General features: G+C 45.2%; 1 protein-coding gene across 2 annotated transcripts in view; it reads right to left on the bottom strand.

The window, feature by feature from the left end:
- Positions 1–221: 221 nt before the first annotated feature.
- RAPGEF1 (Rap guanine nucleotide exchange factor 1) overlaps positions 222–15,389 on the bottom strand; it is a 164,137-nt gene continuing 148,969 nt past the window's right edge. For both annotated transcript variants that reach the window (XM_027869362.1, XM_027869363.1), the window contains 5 exons: positions 14,798–14,876; positions 14,573–14,674; positions 11,386–11,483; positions 8,362–8,490; positions 222–4,297 (listed from right to left, as the gene is read on the bottom strand). In XM_027869362.1, coding sequence (XP_027725163.1) covers positions 4,147–4,297; positions 8,362–8,490; positions 11,386–11,483; positions 14,573–14,674; positions 14,798–14,876 — 559 coding nt within the window. In that variant the 3' untranslated portion in view covers positions 222–4,146. The remainder of the gene's footprint in view (positions 4,298–8,361; positions 8,491–11,385; positions 11,484–14,572; positions 14,675–14,797; positions 14,877–15,389) is intronic.

Here is a 15,389-nt window from a genome sequence, read left to right as displayed (position 1 = left end):
TCTGCTCATGGCTCCTAGTTCGGCCGTCTAAGGGTCAAAAATCAGCGTAAGCTCCCCCTTCCCCTTCCTCCTTCCCCGGGGCAGTCCTCACCTGCCTGCCACCAGGAGGCCTCACAAGTGCACAGAAATGGTGGTTCTCCATGCACCCCCAACACTTCCATCGCTAAGTCAACCCAAGACAGAGGAGAGCCACAGAACACAGGAGGCAAGCCCAGCCTGAGGGGTGTTTGATTGTCACTTTAATCTCGCACACGGCTGCATGCATTGTAAACATGATCGTTAGGCCGGGGGCTTTCATCGGTATTTATTTTTCTTTAACATAAAAGTTACACATTTGAAATGTCTGCAGGGAGATGTCACTATCGGGATGGGTTAGTAGGGAATATATAGTACAATGTAACATGGGGAGAGGGAAAGGGGCTTTGCGGAGGGGATACTCTAGAAAGGAACAGGCAGGAGGAGACCAGCGGCTTCTAGCTCAAACATGGGCTCACCACTGGCCCCTGGCCTACCCCTACCCGGCACACGTACGCGGCAGAAGAGACCCACCTTCCTGTATGGAAAGGCAATGAAGCCTGATCCCTTCTGTCCTTTCAGGCAGCACTTCCCTCCCCCCACTCAACTCTCACCTTTCCCCTGTAAGAAATGAAATACGCATGGCGGTCCCTGGTCTGTGGCACTGAGCTAGGGAATGGTAGAGGCTGGAAGGGGAACTCTGATACTGGGGTATAAGGAAAGCCCAAATCTTCACCAATAAATTAAAAAATACTGCACCTCACTCTATGAACTCATGCAATGGGCCACAGATCAGGGACACCTTGAGTATGGATCCCTTTCCACCTATGACAGCTCAGTTGAGCCATTTGGGCTCACCAAGGCACTTGGCTCAGACCACAAATGGCATAGGCCAGGAGAGGTGCTGGGAGGGCAGGCAGAGTGGCCCCTGCACCCTGTGGCCATATCTGGGGTGGAACCTTTCCTAGCTTGCTTAGAGACACAACAGAGAAAATGTACCTCCTCTTTTTTCTCCATCTCTGCACCCTCCCCACCACGGGGGAGTGGTTCAAAGAAAACAGGCCAGGATGAGGGGGTCCTTGCTCACATGTAAGTATCCAAATTGAGAGGGGGAAGAAAGAGGATCCCTAACTCAGTGCTGGGGAATTAAGGCCAGCAACCAGAACCTATCTGTAGCCGAAGCTGACTGCGGGAAGGGGGGTGGGGGGGGGGCGCGGTATTTGAGGTTGATTTTTGAGGAAGAAACTCAAAAACTACATGTCAGGGCCAGCAGTCAGAGACTCCTATAGGCCCGCTCTGAAGCCCAGGAGTCATCTTACATTCCCAGGACCCAAAGGCGGGACCTCCCCTGGCCCCCCCAGCACCTATTTTTTTCACAAGCACTCGGGGGTACACACACACACACACACACACACACACACACACACACACACACACACTCACTCCAACATTCAACGGGCAACCCCTCCCCCCAAAACCAAGGGTCCAGAGGCAGATGTGAGAATGAAGCTGGAAAAAGATTGAAATGAAAGGACAACTTAGAAAAAGAGAAAGAAAACAGAACAAAAGGAAAAAAACCTCACACAAACAATACTGTTAATAAGCCACCTAGACTACAACGCACGCTTTAAATAATAAAGTGACTCAGAACCACGGCTCTAGGTCTGTCCAACATTTCACAGATTCCGTTTTCCTCTCCTCTCTATTTACAGAAAAAAAAAAATACGACTTCTTGTTAAAAGATGCCAAAAGGCCCATGATGGACAGCAAAATGAAGTGTCCTGGTTGTCTCTAAAAAAACAAAACGCCCACATCTGTTTAAATAATCAACAGATGTTGATTTTTTTTGTTCCATTAATGTTAAAACCGGGGCTGCAAGTAGCGAAAGCCCCAGAGGGCCACTCAACTGTCCCACTGGGGAGGGGGAACATTGCATGAAGCCCCCTGTACCTGACACACTCCCACTCCTCCCCTCTCCAGGTCATGGTTTCATCCATCCCAAAGTCTTCTGCGTGGCTTGTAAAAATGCACCAGATGTTCAACAGCAGAAGCCAGGAATCTATTGCTGAAAGATTCTTTCCCTTCACTGGGATGCCCTCGGTTCTGCCTAACCAAGAGGGTTTCCATCCCCTCCCCCACTCCCCCTTCCCTCTAAATAGTAAGTCTAAAATTCTCCCCAAATAAGTTTGCATCTCTCCTTCCTTAAGGTCTGTGCTGGATTGTCAATCTATGTGGCCAAGTGTGTTCTCCATAAGCAGCATGGAAGAAGTGCTGATGTGGATTCAAAGAAATGCCCCAAAGATCATGAGAACCCAGGATGTGTTAAATGACCAGCTGGGGAACCTACGTTGTTCCACCATGTCTATTTCCAACAGCCATGCCTTCTTCCTCTCTGTTAGATGACTTAAATAGGGGAAGGGGGTCACCTACAGTGAGTCTTGTTGAGAAACAGAATTCTTCCTAAAAAAAGACAAAAATTGATTTGATGTGTAACATAAACCTGGCAGGAAGGGCTCTGTTGGGACCAGAAGAGGTGGAGTCAAACCTAGAGGCCTTGGAGTATCCTAGAAGGAATGCAATGGCAAGAGAAGAGGTGGTGAGAGGATGGAGGGTGAAGTTTAAGGCACGCACTAAGCAGACCGGAACAGAACTCAGCATCGAGGGGGCTCCCAGTCCTCCAGAGATGGAAGGGTCCTAGGCTGGCTGGCAGCAGACTGTGAGGAGAAAGAAGCAGAACACGAGAAATGTCCTTCATACCTATCCCTCCTTCTCCAGTCAAACTCTGCAAGTCAAGACAGTCTTCCCTCATTCCAGAAAACGGGCCTCCAAGAACTGAAGCTGAACCAGAATTTCCTTCTTTAAAGGTAAAGCTCTGCCTTACTCCAAGCCCCTCTCCCTGACTGTGCACGGCTTCTAAAAGAAGCTTCATAGGAATCAATAACAGAAGAGGCGCCTTTTAAGTGTGGGAAGATCATAAAGTATTAAGGGGGTGTTGGGGGGGGTCAGAGTTTCCCTTTCTGTCCCTGCAGACAGACCCATCTGTCTGTCTGATCAAATAGGCTGCTTCCCCTGCATCTGATCTCATTCTGAGCCACTCCAAGGCCTTGTGATTTAGACCAGAACTTCTTGAACTTTCTCATCCTGGCATCCAGCCTTTTTGACACTGACATACGCCCCTGCACTCAGGGGCCAGGAAGCCAGGACTGATACTGTCACTAAGGAGTCCTGGCTCCTGGGAAACCCAGACCACAGCAGCTTTTTGAAGGTGCAGGACCATCTACAGGGACAAGAGAGAGGTGTCTGACACCCTTTGCTTTTAAAGAGCCGAGTCTGGAAGCAGGCAAGAGATGACACCATGACAACACTGTCCCCAGCCAGATGGTGACCCCTTTTTGGGGACTGGGCAAACTCTGGCTATTTGGGAAAGTATCTCTTCAATTCTATCGTCAGCCTGTGCACACATCCCAAAAACAATCTCTACAAAGAGACCAGATCCTCCCTAAGCTACACAACTTTTTTTATATGGGGGCCAGTCCTTAACACCAAGGGTGTTAAGGCTTCTTAGCCCCTCGTTCTGTCCTTTCAGGAAAGTCAAAGACATATAAGGTGGGGGGGAGGGCTTGGGTAGGAGCTCCTCCCTCATTCTGCTGCCTGGGCCTGGAATGACTGCATCTTCACAGTGTTAAACAGGGCTTGAAGACAAGCAGTCAACCATCCAGAAAAGGAAAACACCAGGTCACAAACCAGTCACAAAGCCTGAACGGGATCTGCTGGAGTCACTGAGTTCTTCTGTGTCCCCTCCCTCCAGGTATGGAGTGAAGTCTTGGCTGCATTTAGGAAAAATGGAAGTGGATGTGGAGAAGAATTTCCTGCACTGGCTGGAGGGGCTGGCCTGGGTGCTTGGGAGCTGTTGTCCAACTGGGCAGGAGGCCCAAGCACAAGTTATTTGGCTCTGAGAATCAGGCATTTGCAGACCCAGGGGGGTAGAGGGGAACAGGGGTGGGATGGGGTGGAGGATCATTTTTCACCGCTGGGGTGAGTTGTCCAGTAACAGGCCCAAATGTCTATTCCAGTCTCATAGCTGCCTTCTGTGTGTCTCTTGAGCGACAATCTCGCTCACTGCTCCTCCTCCTAGGTTTTCTCTTCTCGATCTGTTTTTCGCCGTGTTATGTTCCGGGGTTTGATTTTGAGAGACAGTTCCCAAAGGGCCTCCTCGGCCAGGTGGTCGCTGAAATCATTGAAGAAGTTCACGATATCCTCATTTCTGCGGATTTCGTAATGTCTGCAAAACCAGACACAAAAAAGGCAGAAATCTGGTAAGTCAAGTAACCTAGAAGACTGTGTCTCCAAACCAATGCCAGGGAAGCTATCAAAGGGAGTCTGGTCCTAAGTGGGAGGCTGGATGAGATGACCTCCAAGGGCCTTTCTCTCTCTAAGATTCTCTGATCTCACTCCCTGAGTGCCCTGGCCCAAGGCTTCTAAGAGGCTTAGGAAACCCCCAGAAATACTTTCATCAACCTTTACAAGAACTTTGCTTCAAAGTCTACCTGTTTCCAAGAAGTGAAAAGAGCACAGCACTAGGGGGCAGGAAGGATTTCACCACTGTGTGATACTCAGTAAAGTCACTTAATTTCCAGAGCTTCTATTTACTCAATTTGTAAAATGGGGAAATACCAATGACAATGGTGATGACGACTCACATTTGTAGGGACATGTAAAGATTTAAGAAGTGCTTTTCTCACTACCAGGCTGCGAGGAAGAAGGGGAAGTAGTATTACCTCTGCTTTTGAAATGAGGAAGCAATGGCTCAAGAGTCTGTGATGCAGTCATTTCATGTCTCCAAAGGAAAAGCAGGTCGTATTCTGGATCTGCCATCCAGAAGGAGAGACTGGTGACGAAAGGGAGAGTGATGGGGACCTGGGGAGGAAGTGATGACTCTCCCTTGAGATTTGTGGCAGAGGACAGAAATATGGGAATGCACTCTGGATAGATCCGAGTGGGCAGATTTCAAAAAGTTCAGAGAACAGATAGCTAAGTGCTGATAAACTAAAATTTTACAGGGGAAGTCAGCCCAGGAAGGGATGAGAAGTTTAAGAATGAAATTCTGAAGCTATAATGGAAAACAATTTCAGTGAGAGGGAAAGCTGGGAGTAGTCTAAAGATACTATTGTGGATGCCCAGGGAACTCACCACCCAAGCCAGATCTGAAAAAGATGTGGATAGAAAATGGAGGCAAGGACAGAGAATGGTGGGTGAGTACAAACACATGTTACACGGCCTTGTAGGAATAATCGCCAGAGTGTTCAAGTATGGCATGAGTGGAGTCTGGGGAAGATAGTTATGGTCAGCACAAAGGCTTTTGTTTTTCTAAGCTACACTGAAGAAAAGAAGAAGAAAGAAGCGGACAGAATCACTTCACTGCTTGGGGTCGATGGGATGATGGACACTGGATGGTGGAGAGAAGGCAGAATTGGTCAACTTGAATTCTGTTTCTGATTTCACTGCTAAGGAAAACGGTGTTTGGACTGAAAAGGGCAGAACAAAAATGGCCAACAGTGATTTGATACCCAAGATAAGTAAGGTGCACATTATGTGCCTTTTATGAGTTGAAATCACTTGGCTCTGATGAACTACTCCCTTGGGTATGCAACAGACTGGCAGATGTGATTTCACTATAGGGCATATATCCCAAGGAGGTCAAAGACAGAAAGAAAGGCTCCCATGAATTCACAGCAGTCTCTTTTGTGGTAGCAAACAAATAGAAAAAAAAAAGTGAGTACCCAATGAATGGGGAAAGGATGAACAAACTGTAGTACACGAATGAAATGGAATATTATTGCTCCACAAGAAAATAAATGAGGAATTGAGAGAGACATGAGAAGACCTATATAAACTGATACAGAGTGAAGTAAGCAGAACCAAGAGAACCATACGCACATTAATGGCAACAGTGTAAACTGAATCATCACCAAAAGGGATCCAAATTTGATGAACTCTAATTATCAGTCCTGCTACTGGATAACAACTGATAAAGCAGGACTTCCTTCTCTCAGGCAGAAAGTGGGGGGAGAGGATCTAGCAGTGTGGTCACTGAGTCTACTGGTTTTGCTCGTCTATTTTTCTTTGTTGTAAAGGATGGTTTGCTGCTGGGGAGGTATACTGGGAACATGTACTGGGAGATGCACTGTATAAGGTATACCGGAGGTATGCTGGGAAGGTACACTGGATAATATGTCCTGGAGGTATGCTGGTGTCACACTGCAGTGTCACAACAAAAGATGCCAGTAAGATTTTCTTCATTTTATTTTTTTTAAGACCTGGCAGATGTGACTGCTGAGCTCATGCCAGTGATCTCTGAACATCACAGAGAACAGGATACCAACACCAACTGTATATCTGGGAGGAAAGCAAATGTTTTCCCGATTTTCAAAAGGAAAGAGAACAGTTGTCCAACTAGAGTCCTGTGAGCTTTACTTTGCTGCTTGGCAAAATTCTGAAATGTATTATTCAAAGGGATTGTTAGCGAACATCTAGAAATGGAAGTGGAAATCACAAAAATGAAAAAACCCCACGGTTTCTCAAAGTAAAAGTCACGCCGCACAAATCTCATTTATTTCTCTCCAAGGTTCACCAGACTGGGCGATCCTGGCCAGGAATGTGAGAGATAGATCACGGCATAACAGGACCACGGAGCTAGAGGTGGAAAGGACTTGACAGGCTGTCGTGTCCAATTCCTTCATTTTCCAGAAGGGGAAACTGAGGCCAAGGGAAGTTGAGTGACTCGCACAAGTCACACAAGGTAGTAAGTCGGGATCTGAATTCAGGTCTTGACTCTCGAGACTGTGTTCTTTCCATTACACCATGTTGTCTCCCTCTAGAGTTGACCAGGGTTTAGCAAAGCGTTAACAAAGAAGAGCACCACTCTATTCTTTTGGAAAAGATGGAGAGCTGTGGGCCACATGGGAGTACCATCAGGTGAACTTGGGACAGGCTGACTGTTGAGCCGGACCCACAGAGCAGTCACTAACGGCTGGGAGGAAGTCTCCAGTGGGGTGTTCCGGGGTCACGCACTTAGATCTGCACCCCTTCACATTTTATCAGTTACTTGGATAAAAGGAGAGACGGCACGCTTACAAAACATGCAAACGACACAAAGCAAGGAGGGGCATCTAACAAGTTGGATGAGAGACCGAGATCCAGAAAGATGACAGACGAGAATAGAATGGTGGATTGTATTTGAGATGAAATTTAATGGGGACAAACATAAAATCTTATACCTGGGTTAAAAAAAAATCAGCTTTGTAAGTATAAGATTGGAGAGATATGGCTGGACAATGGTTCATCAGAAAAAGAGATAGGGGTCTTGAAGGAACTGTAAGCTCGATTAGCCAACAGGAATGACAAGAAAGAAAATTCAAGATTAGACTATATTAAGAAAGACAGAGCCTCTGGCAACAGGGAGAGCAGCGTGCCCGGGGACTTTGCCTTGATCAGACCATATCTGGAGGGCTGGACTCAGTTTTGGCCACCACATTTTCAGAAAGGCTCTGGACACTGGAGAGAGCATGGTGCAGAGTCATAATGGGGATGCTTAGTCTGAAGAAGAGAAGAGAGGCAGAGACGTGATGCCTATCTTCAGGTATTTCAAAAGCTGTCACACTGGACTTGTTCTACTTGGATCCAGAGGAAAGAACTAGGAAGAACAGGTGGATATTGTATAGAGGTTAATTTAGGGAAAATTTTTTAACAGTTAGCTGCCCCAAAGTGGAATGGGCTGCCTTGGGAGATAATGGGGAGGGGTGTCCCCCTCAATGAAAATCTTCAACCAGTGCCTATAGTTTAGTGTCCTATAAAGGAATTCTTTTTGCTCAGAGGGGGGGATTGGTTTCTGAGGTCCCTTCCAGTTCTGTGACTCCCCCTTAAACCCTAAGGCTTCTGACTCCCAGTTTACTGGTTTTACCACTATCTCATGCAGTCCTTTCAAAATGACACCTACCCAAATGACTTACCTGCACTGAGTTACAAGGATCAAGTGAAATAACACATATGAAAAATGCTTTATGAACTGCACAGTTCTCTAGGACTACCAAGCTAGAAAAGCTTCAGGGCCAGGCCCAGCCACAGACCAAGACTGAGGACAAGTGTTGCTAAGACCAAAAAGGCTTTTCCCATGAGGACAGCCATCCGGTGATGATCCTTTAGGCTGCAGACACTCATGAAATAATATCCCCCAAAGAAGGTGTGGAGAGTTTGGGCCCTGCATTGGTGATGGGAGGAGCTGTCCCGGAGGATATCTTGGAAGCATTAGGGGGTGATGACTAGTGGGGGGTTAATGTCAGAACTTACGCCTGCTGGAAACATCTCATACTGTCCAGGATGTTGAACTGCTGCCAACGTTTGGAAAAATTCACTTTCCCATCAATGTAGTCTGGGTTTCCGAGGTGAACAAAGGTGAGGTCCTGCAGAATCAGGCCCCTAGAATGATCAACAAGGCATTTCGTTAGTGTGAAGGGCCAACCTGATTTACAAGTTCTGTGCAAACAAAGTGCTTGTAATAGATGATCTGTGGAAGCTGCCATGAGGGCTGGGACAGGTGGGATGGCGGTGGTGGGGTGGTTTAATGAATTAACTGGTGGGTAGTGCTGCACAAAAGACATTTTTAAAAATGGAGTGGCAATGAAATATTAACAAATATACAGAAGAGAGTATGATAATATTCAGAAGGAGAGAGACAAGCAGGGCAGTTTTGTTACCACCATGTTAGATGTAACATGAGGATGGGGATTGGATCTGTGAGCTCAGTGCAACAGTAAATGCTCTCTACCAACACAGATTAGCACCTTTCCTTCAGCTTACAATCTTGAGACAGCTGCCCAGAGCACTGAGAGGTTAAGTGACTTGCCCGGGGTCATACAGCCAGTAAGTGTCAGAGGTGGGTCTTAAATCCAGATCTTCCTGGCTTGGAAGCCAGTTCTCAATTTACTATTTAACAGCTCCCTCTCTAAATATAATCTATACTTAAAAAGAAACCCCAAGCTGAATTAAATGGAAATTCAGCTTCATAGGCAATCCTGTTTTCTGTTCTTTGTATACTGAAATACTCATATTTGTTGAGCTGATAATAAAAGAAAATCCTTATTTTCTTGTTAAAGTTTATTTATTTTAATTGGTTATATTTATTCATTATTTATTTTTAATTAATTAATTTTAAAAAAAGAAAGAAAGAAATTTGTATCCAAAACAAAACTCTGTGGTGGGCAGCCCCTGCCTATTTTTGTGACACCAAAAGAGTAATGGATGGATTTGCTTATATATCTACCCCTTGTACATATTCTTTGTCCATCAAATTGGGAGTTTCGTTTTCTTCACATAGCTTTCCTGAATCTCAATCGCCTTGTCTAGCAGCAGTAGCAGCCTCCGCCACCCATTTGGAGTCGGAATCTTCTCTCTGCTAGTGACCATGAGACGTTCACTTGACCTCTCCAGGCCTCAATTTCCTCCTTGTAAGATGAGGAGCTGGACTAGAAGCTCTCTAAGGTATTTCCCAGTTCTAAATTCTATGAGGTCCCTCTGAGAGGCTGAAGCCTCTCAGTCCTGACTGAGAGGAGCCCACGGTCCTGGTTGGTAAATAAAGGGCTTAGCTACTATTCATAACTCAGGAGTTCTTGTCAAGCTCACACAGGCTCGACTACAGGGAAGTAATTATATCCTTGTAGTGGTAACCACTTTATGGGCTATCTGTGACTGCCTACGAATAAGTGAACAATTAAGTAGAATGATTTTCCCATTTAATTGTTGAAATCAGGTTTGAAAGTAAGGTGGGGGAGGGGTTCACAATAAATGATAATGGAATACAAAAAAACAGTTCTCAAAAGAAGAAATGTAAAATATTAACAACTGTCCAGAAAGTGTTCAAAATTGTTAATAATCATAGAAAAGAAAATGGAAACTCATTTGTCATCTCACACTCATAAATGAGGCAAAGACAACAAAAGATGAAAAAATTCTATAGCGCAAGGATGAGGGAAAACAGGCCCAGTAATTCACTGTCAGTGGAGCTGTGAACTGGCCCAATGATTATGCAAGAAAGGTGAGAAAATGGGCCATAGTTTCTGGGCCCAACCTCCCATTGCTGAGTTCATACCCCAAGGAAATGACTGACAAGAAAAGACCTATCTGTATAAAAAAGATTCCAAGCAGAGCTATTTGTAAATGCAAAAAACTAGAAACAAACTGTTCAATGACTGGGAAATGGCCAGACAAATTAGGATAGATGAAGGGAATGGAATTACTGTGTCATAAGGAACAGCAGATAGGAAGCATTCAAAGAGATAATGGGAAAATATATATGAAGTGATACAGGGTGAACAAGGCAGAGTCAAAAAGAACAATATATACATTTATTTCAGGCAACTGATGGCACAGTGGATAGGGCACTGGACCTGGAGTCAGGAAGCCCTGAGTTCAAATCTGGCCTCAGACACTTAGTAGCTGTGTGACCCTGGGCAAGTCGCTTAACTTCTGTTTGCCTCAGTTTCCTCAACTGTGAAATAGGGATAATAATAGCATCTACTTCACAGGATTGTTGTAAGGATCAAGTGAGATGAATTGGTAAGGTGGTTAGTATAGTGCCTGACACATAGTAGGTGCTATATAAATGATTACTCCCTACTCCACATAAATGGAGACAACTTTAAATGGCAACAAAATTTGGAAAAACAACCACATTGGATTACCTTACTTACATACTGGACTTTCATTTAGAAATATACTTACCCCTTTCTTTTAAGGAACAGGAAAGTTGCATGTTCTATCAATTGCAATCACTTTTATTTGTTTTAGAGGATGCAATGGGAATTATGTAGAGGTTTGAATGATGCGTTGAAACAAGTTACCAATAAAGTAAGATGAAAGAAGTTGGAGGAGGGATTATATGAGTAATAATGATTGGATTAGCTATCTACACCTCCGCCACGAGGGAGAGCTCAGTCCTGTGTACCACAGCTATACTCTCCCTCACCCGAGGGTCTGGATGTTTGGATTTTTGTGGGGCCCCAATGGGGCAGATTGCACTGAAAGAGCCACCTGGCTTCAGTATGACGAGGGAAGGCAATTCTCTCTGTGGCACCATCTTAGCTTGGAGGAACAGTCTGCAGATATTTAGTAATCACAGAGGGAAATTCAAGAAAGTACTTAGTGATGTTAAAGCTGGTACATAGGGCCCTTTCCACTGGAGAAAGATTCTTATCTAGAGGTTCAAACTTCTTGGTCGTAAGCTGTTGTTCAGGGTTTTTATTCAGGAAGGGATGCCGGTAAATGTCTCTCCTGTTCCAAAGAGGAAGTTCTGAGTGTGAGGAAGATGCTACTCACAGGTATGGGATACAGGGAGGCTCCACATCAGAAAGAGCTGCCCGATAGGCTCGGAAGGAGGAAGAGCTGTCAATCAAAGTGCAGTACTCAGCCAGGCCCTAGAGGGGACACAGGACAAAGAGGGGAGTATGAAAAAGCAGCACGGTGTAGTAGTTGGAGCACCACACTGGGAATGAGCTTCCAGTTCTGGCTCGGTTACTAACCAGCTGGACAACCTTGGGCAAGACAAATGATCTTCTGAATCCTCAATTTTCTTGTCTGTGTGACAGCTGGCCAAGGTCCCTCTGGGTTTCACATCCTACATTCTGATTCTAAGATACCTTCCAGCTCTGGCATGCTACAAGTCCAGGAATAAGCCAAGTAAGATTCAACATCTTCTCAGGTCAAAATCTTCAGTGTAACTGAACCAGGCTTGTCTGTTATCAAGAGGCAAAGACTGGCCATTCAGAGCTTGATGTTCATGAAATTGTGGGTCTAGTTGCTGCACGGGCCAGCTGGTACTGCTCTGCTCCACGGACATAAGCAGTGCTCCTCACCCCCAGGCATCCCTGTAGCCGTTGCTTTACCACTGGTCACAAGGGGGTACTGAGACAGAGAATGAGGCTGGACTAATAAAGGCCCATCACCATTCTAGAAACATATTCCACTGATAAGCTGGTAGGGCTATCTTTTTACAATGACAGCCAATGCGTTCATTCATTCATTTCTTTAGTGTGGACCTATAATGTGTAGGGCACTGTTATTAGATGCCGTGAGGGGATAAAACAAGAAGAAAAAGAAAATGTTTGCCCTTGTGAAGTATCATTAGTTGGGGAGATGAGACCTGTATCAATGAAGCTTTACTTCTTTCCATCTTCTGTCATTCTGGCCCTCATTTAATTCCATTTAAATCCACTACTGCAGTGGCTCCCTAACTGGCCTCCAGTCTCTCCTCTCTAATTCAAACTCTACACAGCCCTTAAAATTGATATTATTGAAGTGCAGGTCTGACTATGTTGCTCTCTTGCTCAAGAAACCTCAGTGGCTTCCAACCGCCTCTAGGATCAAATACCCATTGCTCTGGGCCATTCTGTACATCAAGCTCTTCCCAGGCCTGCTTTACATTACACTCCTTCATGTATACCGTGTTCTTGCCAAGCTGGCCTCACTGCTGCTCTTCATCCACAACATTCTATCTTCTATTCCAGTGCCTCTGCACGGGGAGGTCCCAATGCCTGGAAAGTGCTCCCTCCTCAGTGGCACTCTACAGAATCCCTCACTTTCTTCAGAGCTCTCAGGCCAGCACCACATCCTACATGAGGCCCATCCTGGTCCCCCCCGATGCTACCGCTTTCTACCTGGGAAATTAAGCGCAAATCCAGTCATGTCACTTCCCTACTCAAGAATCTCCAGTGGCTCCCTATCACCTACAGAATCAAATACAAAATCCTGTTGGGTGTTCAAAGATACTCTCCCCTACACCTTTCTAGTATTCTTATACCTTACTACCCGAAACTCACTATTAAATCCAGTGACATCTCTTGACTCCTGGCATTTTCTCCAGCTGGTCCCCTATGCCTGGAATGCTCTTCCTCCTCATCTTGGCCTCTTGGCTTCCTTAAAGTCCCAACCAAAAATCCATCTTCTACAGGAAGCCTTTCCCAACCCTTTTTAATCCTAGTGCCTTCCCTCTTCTCATCATTTCCTGCATATAGTTGTTTATAATTATGTGTTTGCTTGTGGTCTCTCCTATTAGATTATATGTTCCTTGAGAGCAGGGACTGTCTTTTGCCTCTTTCTGCACCCTGGTACTTAGCATAGTGACCAGCACTTAGTAGGTGCTTAATAAGTTAGTGCTTATTGATTGACTGGCTGATTGCATTGCTTCCCACAGAATGTAAGCTTCTTAAGGGAAGGGCTGTCTTTGTATCTCCAGTGCTTAGCCCAGCGTTTGGCACATAGGAGTCCAACATGCTGTGGTGGAAAGGGCACAGGATGGGGAATTGGGGGCCCCAGGTTCACATCCCTGCTAGGCTACCTCAGTGATAACAGTCATGTCCCTTCACCTCCTGTGCCCTTCAGTTTCCTCATTTGTAATGGGGTTGGAGCAACTTTCCAGCTCTAAAATCTAGGATTTTCTAGTATCTGTGACCAGATGATTATAATTCCTTCCAGCTCTAAATCTTACCATCTTAACAATTCTCTCAGCTGGAAATGATCTTGTCTTGATCTGACCTCACTGAATACTGGCTGATTTGCAAGAACGTTCAGTTGGGCAGGGCTGGTGGTCTGCGTGCCTTAGGATTAGGATGAAACCAGGCAACCTCACTGATTCACTCAATCGAGCAGTATTTATTAAATGCCTACAACGTGCTAGGCGCTGTGGTTCACTGCTGTCCTTTCTCTCCATTGTCTCTTAGAAACCTTAGTTTCCCTCAAAGTTCAGCACAAAACCACCTCCTACATGAGGCCATACATGATTCTTCTCCCCTTTACTCCTTCTTTACTTCTCTCACTACTCTTCTCGCATGCTGCACCCCCACCCCCAATACCTTCTTTTGGGAGTATTTATTTATACATTATCTCCAAAAAAAAAAACTCCTTAAGGGCAGGGCCTGTTTCATTCTTTTGACTTTGTATGGACTGTGTTCTATAACAGTACTTGGTTCTACTAATAAATGCCTGTTGCTTAATGAATTCACTGCGTAAAGAGAGATTCTGAAAATTACATACTATCTTGTAAGCTCTTTATTATAGGATCACAGCTTTTGAGCTGGAAGGGACTTCAGGGACTACCTATTTTACAGATGAGGAAACTGAGGCCTGGGAAGGTGAAGAGACTTGACCATGGTCACAAGGAGTAAGTCTGTGTCTTATAAATTTTTGTCTCTGCATTCCTGGTGGCTTGCAGGTGCTTAATTAATAAATGTTTGCTGACTCAATAAGTAAAATTCATCATTGAAGATGAAAACAACCAGAAATTCTCTATTTTGTCCTTCAAACACTACCACCACTTATTAAGTGCTGACCGTGTGGCGTTGTGCTAGGCACTGAGGGAGGCTCAAAGCTTAGCCTCCAGAGGGCTGGGCTTGTATCTTACTCAGGAATGCCTTGTGGATGTATAGTAAGGCCATGGATGAATGACTGGCTGCTTTCTTACTTGATGATTATTAAAACTCCACATGCAGAGGCCCTTGTCCTAGCTCACCTCTGAGGTCTGTTTCTGCCACTCCAGCCTTCTGATGGGCGCTGAGTCCAGTGCTGAAAGGATGGCCAGATAGGAGTTGAAGTTATTTAGCTTCCTCAAGTGCTACAAGAAGAAAGAAGCCTTTGTTATGGGGGGGGGGACCGCCTAGCAACGAAAAACTTTCGTGCAACCCAAAGGGCCGTTTTAAAGAATAAGCAATGTAGGCTACAGCTAAGCCTTCATTACCTTCATGATCTTGATAAATTTCAGAAGCAGCCGTTCTCTGTCCTGGGCTTTTTCTTGCAGCATTATTATTGAACGAACCCTATGACATTGGAGTAAAAAGGAGACCCAGGTCACTCCTAAATTGATTTTGATTCTGGGCTTCCAATCAGCAGAGATGTGACTGGCTGTCCTTCTTAAGATCACCCATCTATCCATCCATCCCTCCATCTCTCTTTCTAAGCCTTCATCTATCTGTCCCTCCTTCCTTTCATTCATCCACTCAACCATCTGGTATTGACTGAAAGCCTGATTGGCAAAGAACACTACATTAAGCCTCATAAAAGGGATTAAAAAAAAGAGAGAGAGAAAGACAGAGAGAAGATTCCACCCCTGTTCTTGAGAAATTTACAAGCCAGTAAGGGAGAAAATGTATTGGAAGAATAATGCAGAGAAACATATTGTCCATGGACCCCAGGTTAAGATACACCATCTTGGAGCATTCTTTAAGATCAAAATCCTTTTCTGATATAAGGGCCTTCCCTGGCCTGGTTATCTTCACTCAGAATAGGTCCATTCTTCAAATGAAGATAATGAGATGCCTTGGCAATGGAAA

The sequence above is a fragment of the Vombatus ursinus genome, unplaced genomic scaffold, assembly GCF_900497805.2.
Source record: "Vombatus ursinus unplaced genomic scaffold, bare-nosed wombat genome assembly UNPS02014793.1, whole genome shotgun sequence".
In the NCBI taxonomy this organism is placed as follows: Eukaryota; Metazoa; Chordata; class Mammalia; order Diprotodontia; family Vombatidae; genus Vombatus; species Vombatus ursinus.
This window is presented reverse-complemented; position numbering and strand designations above follow the sequence as displayed.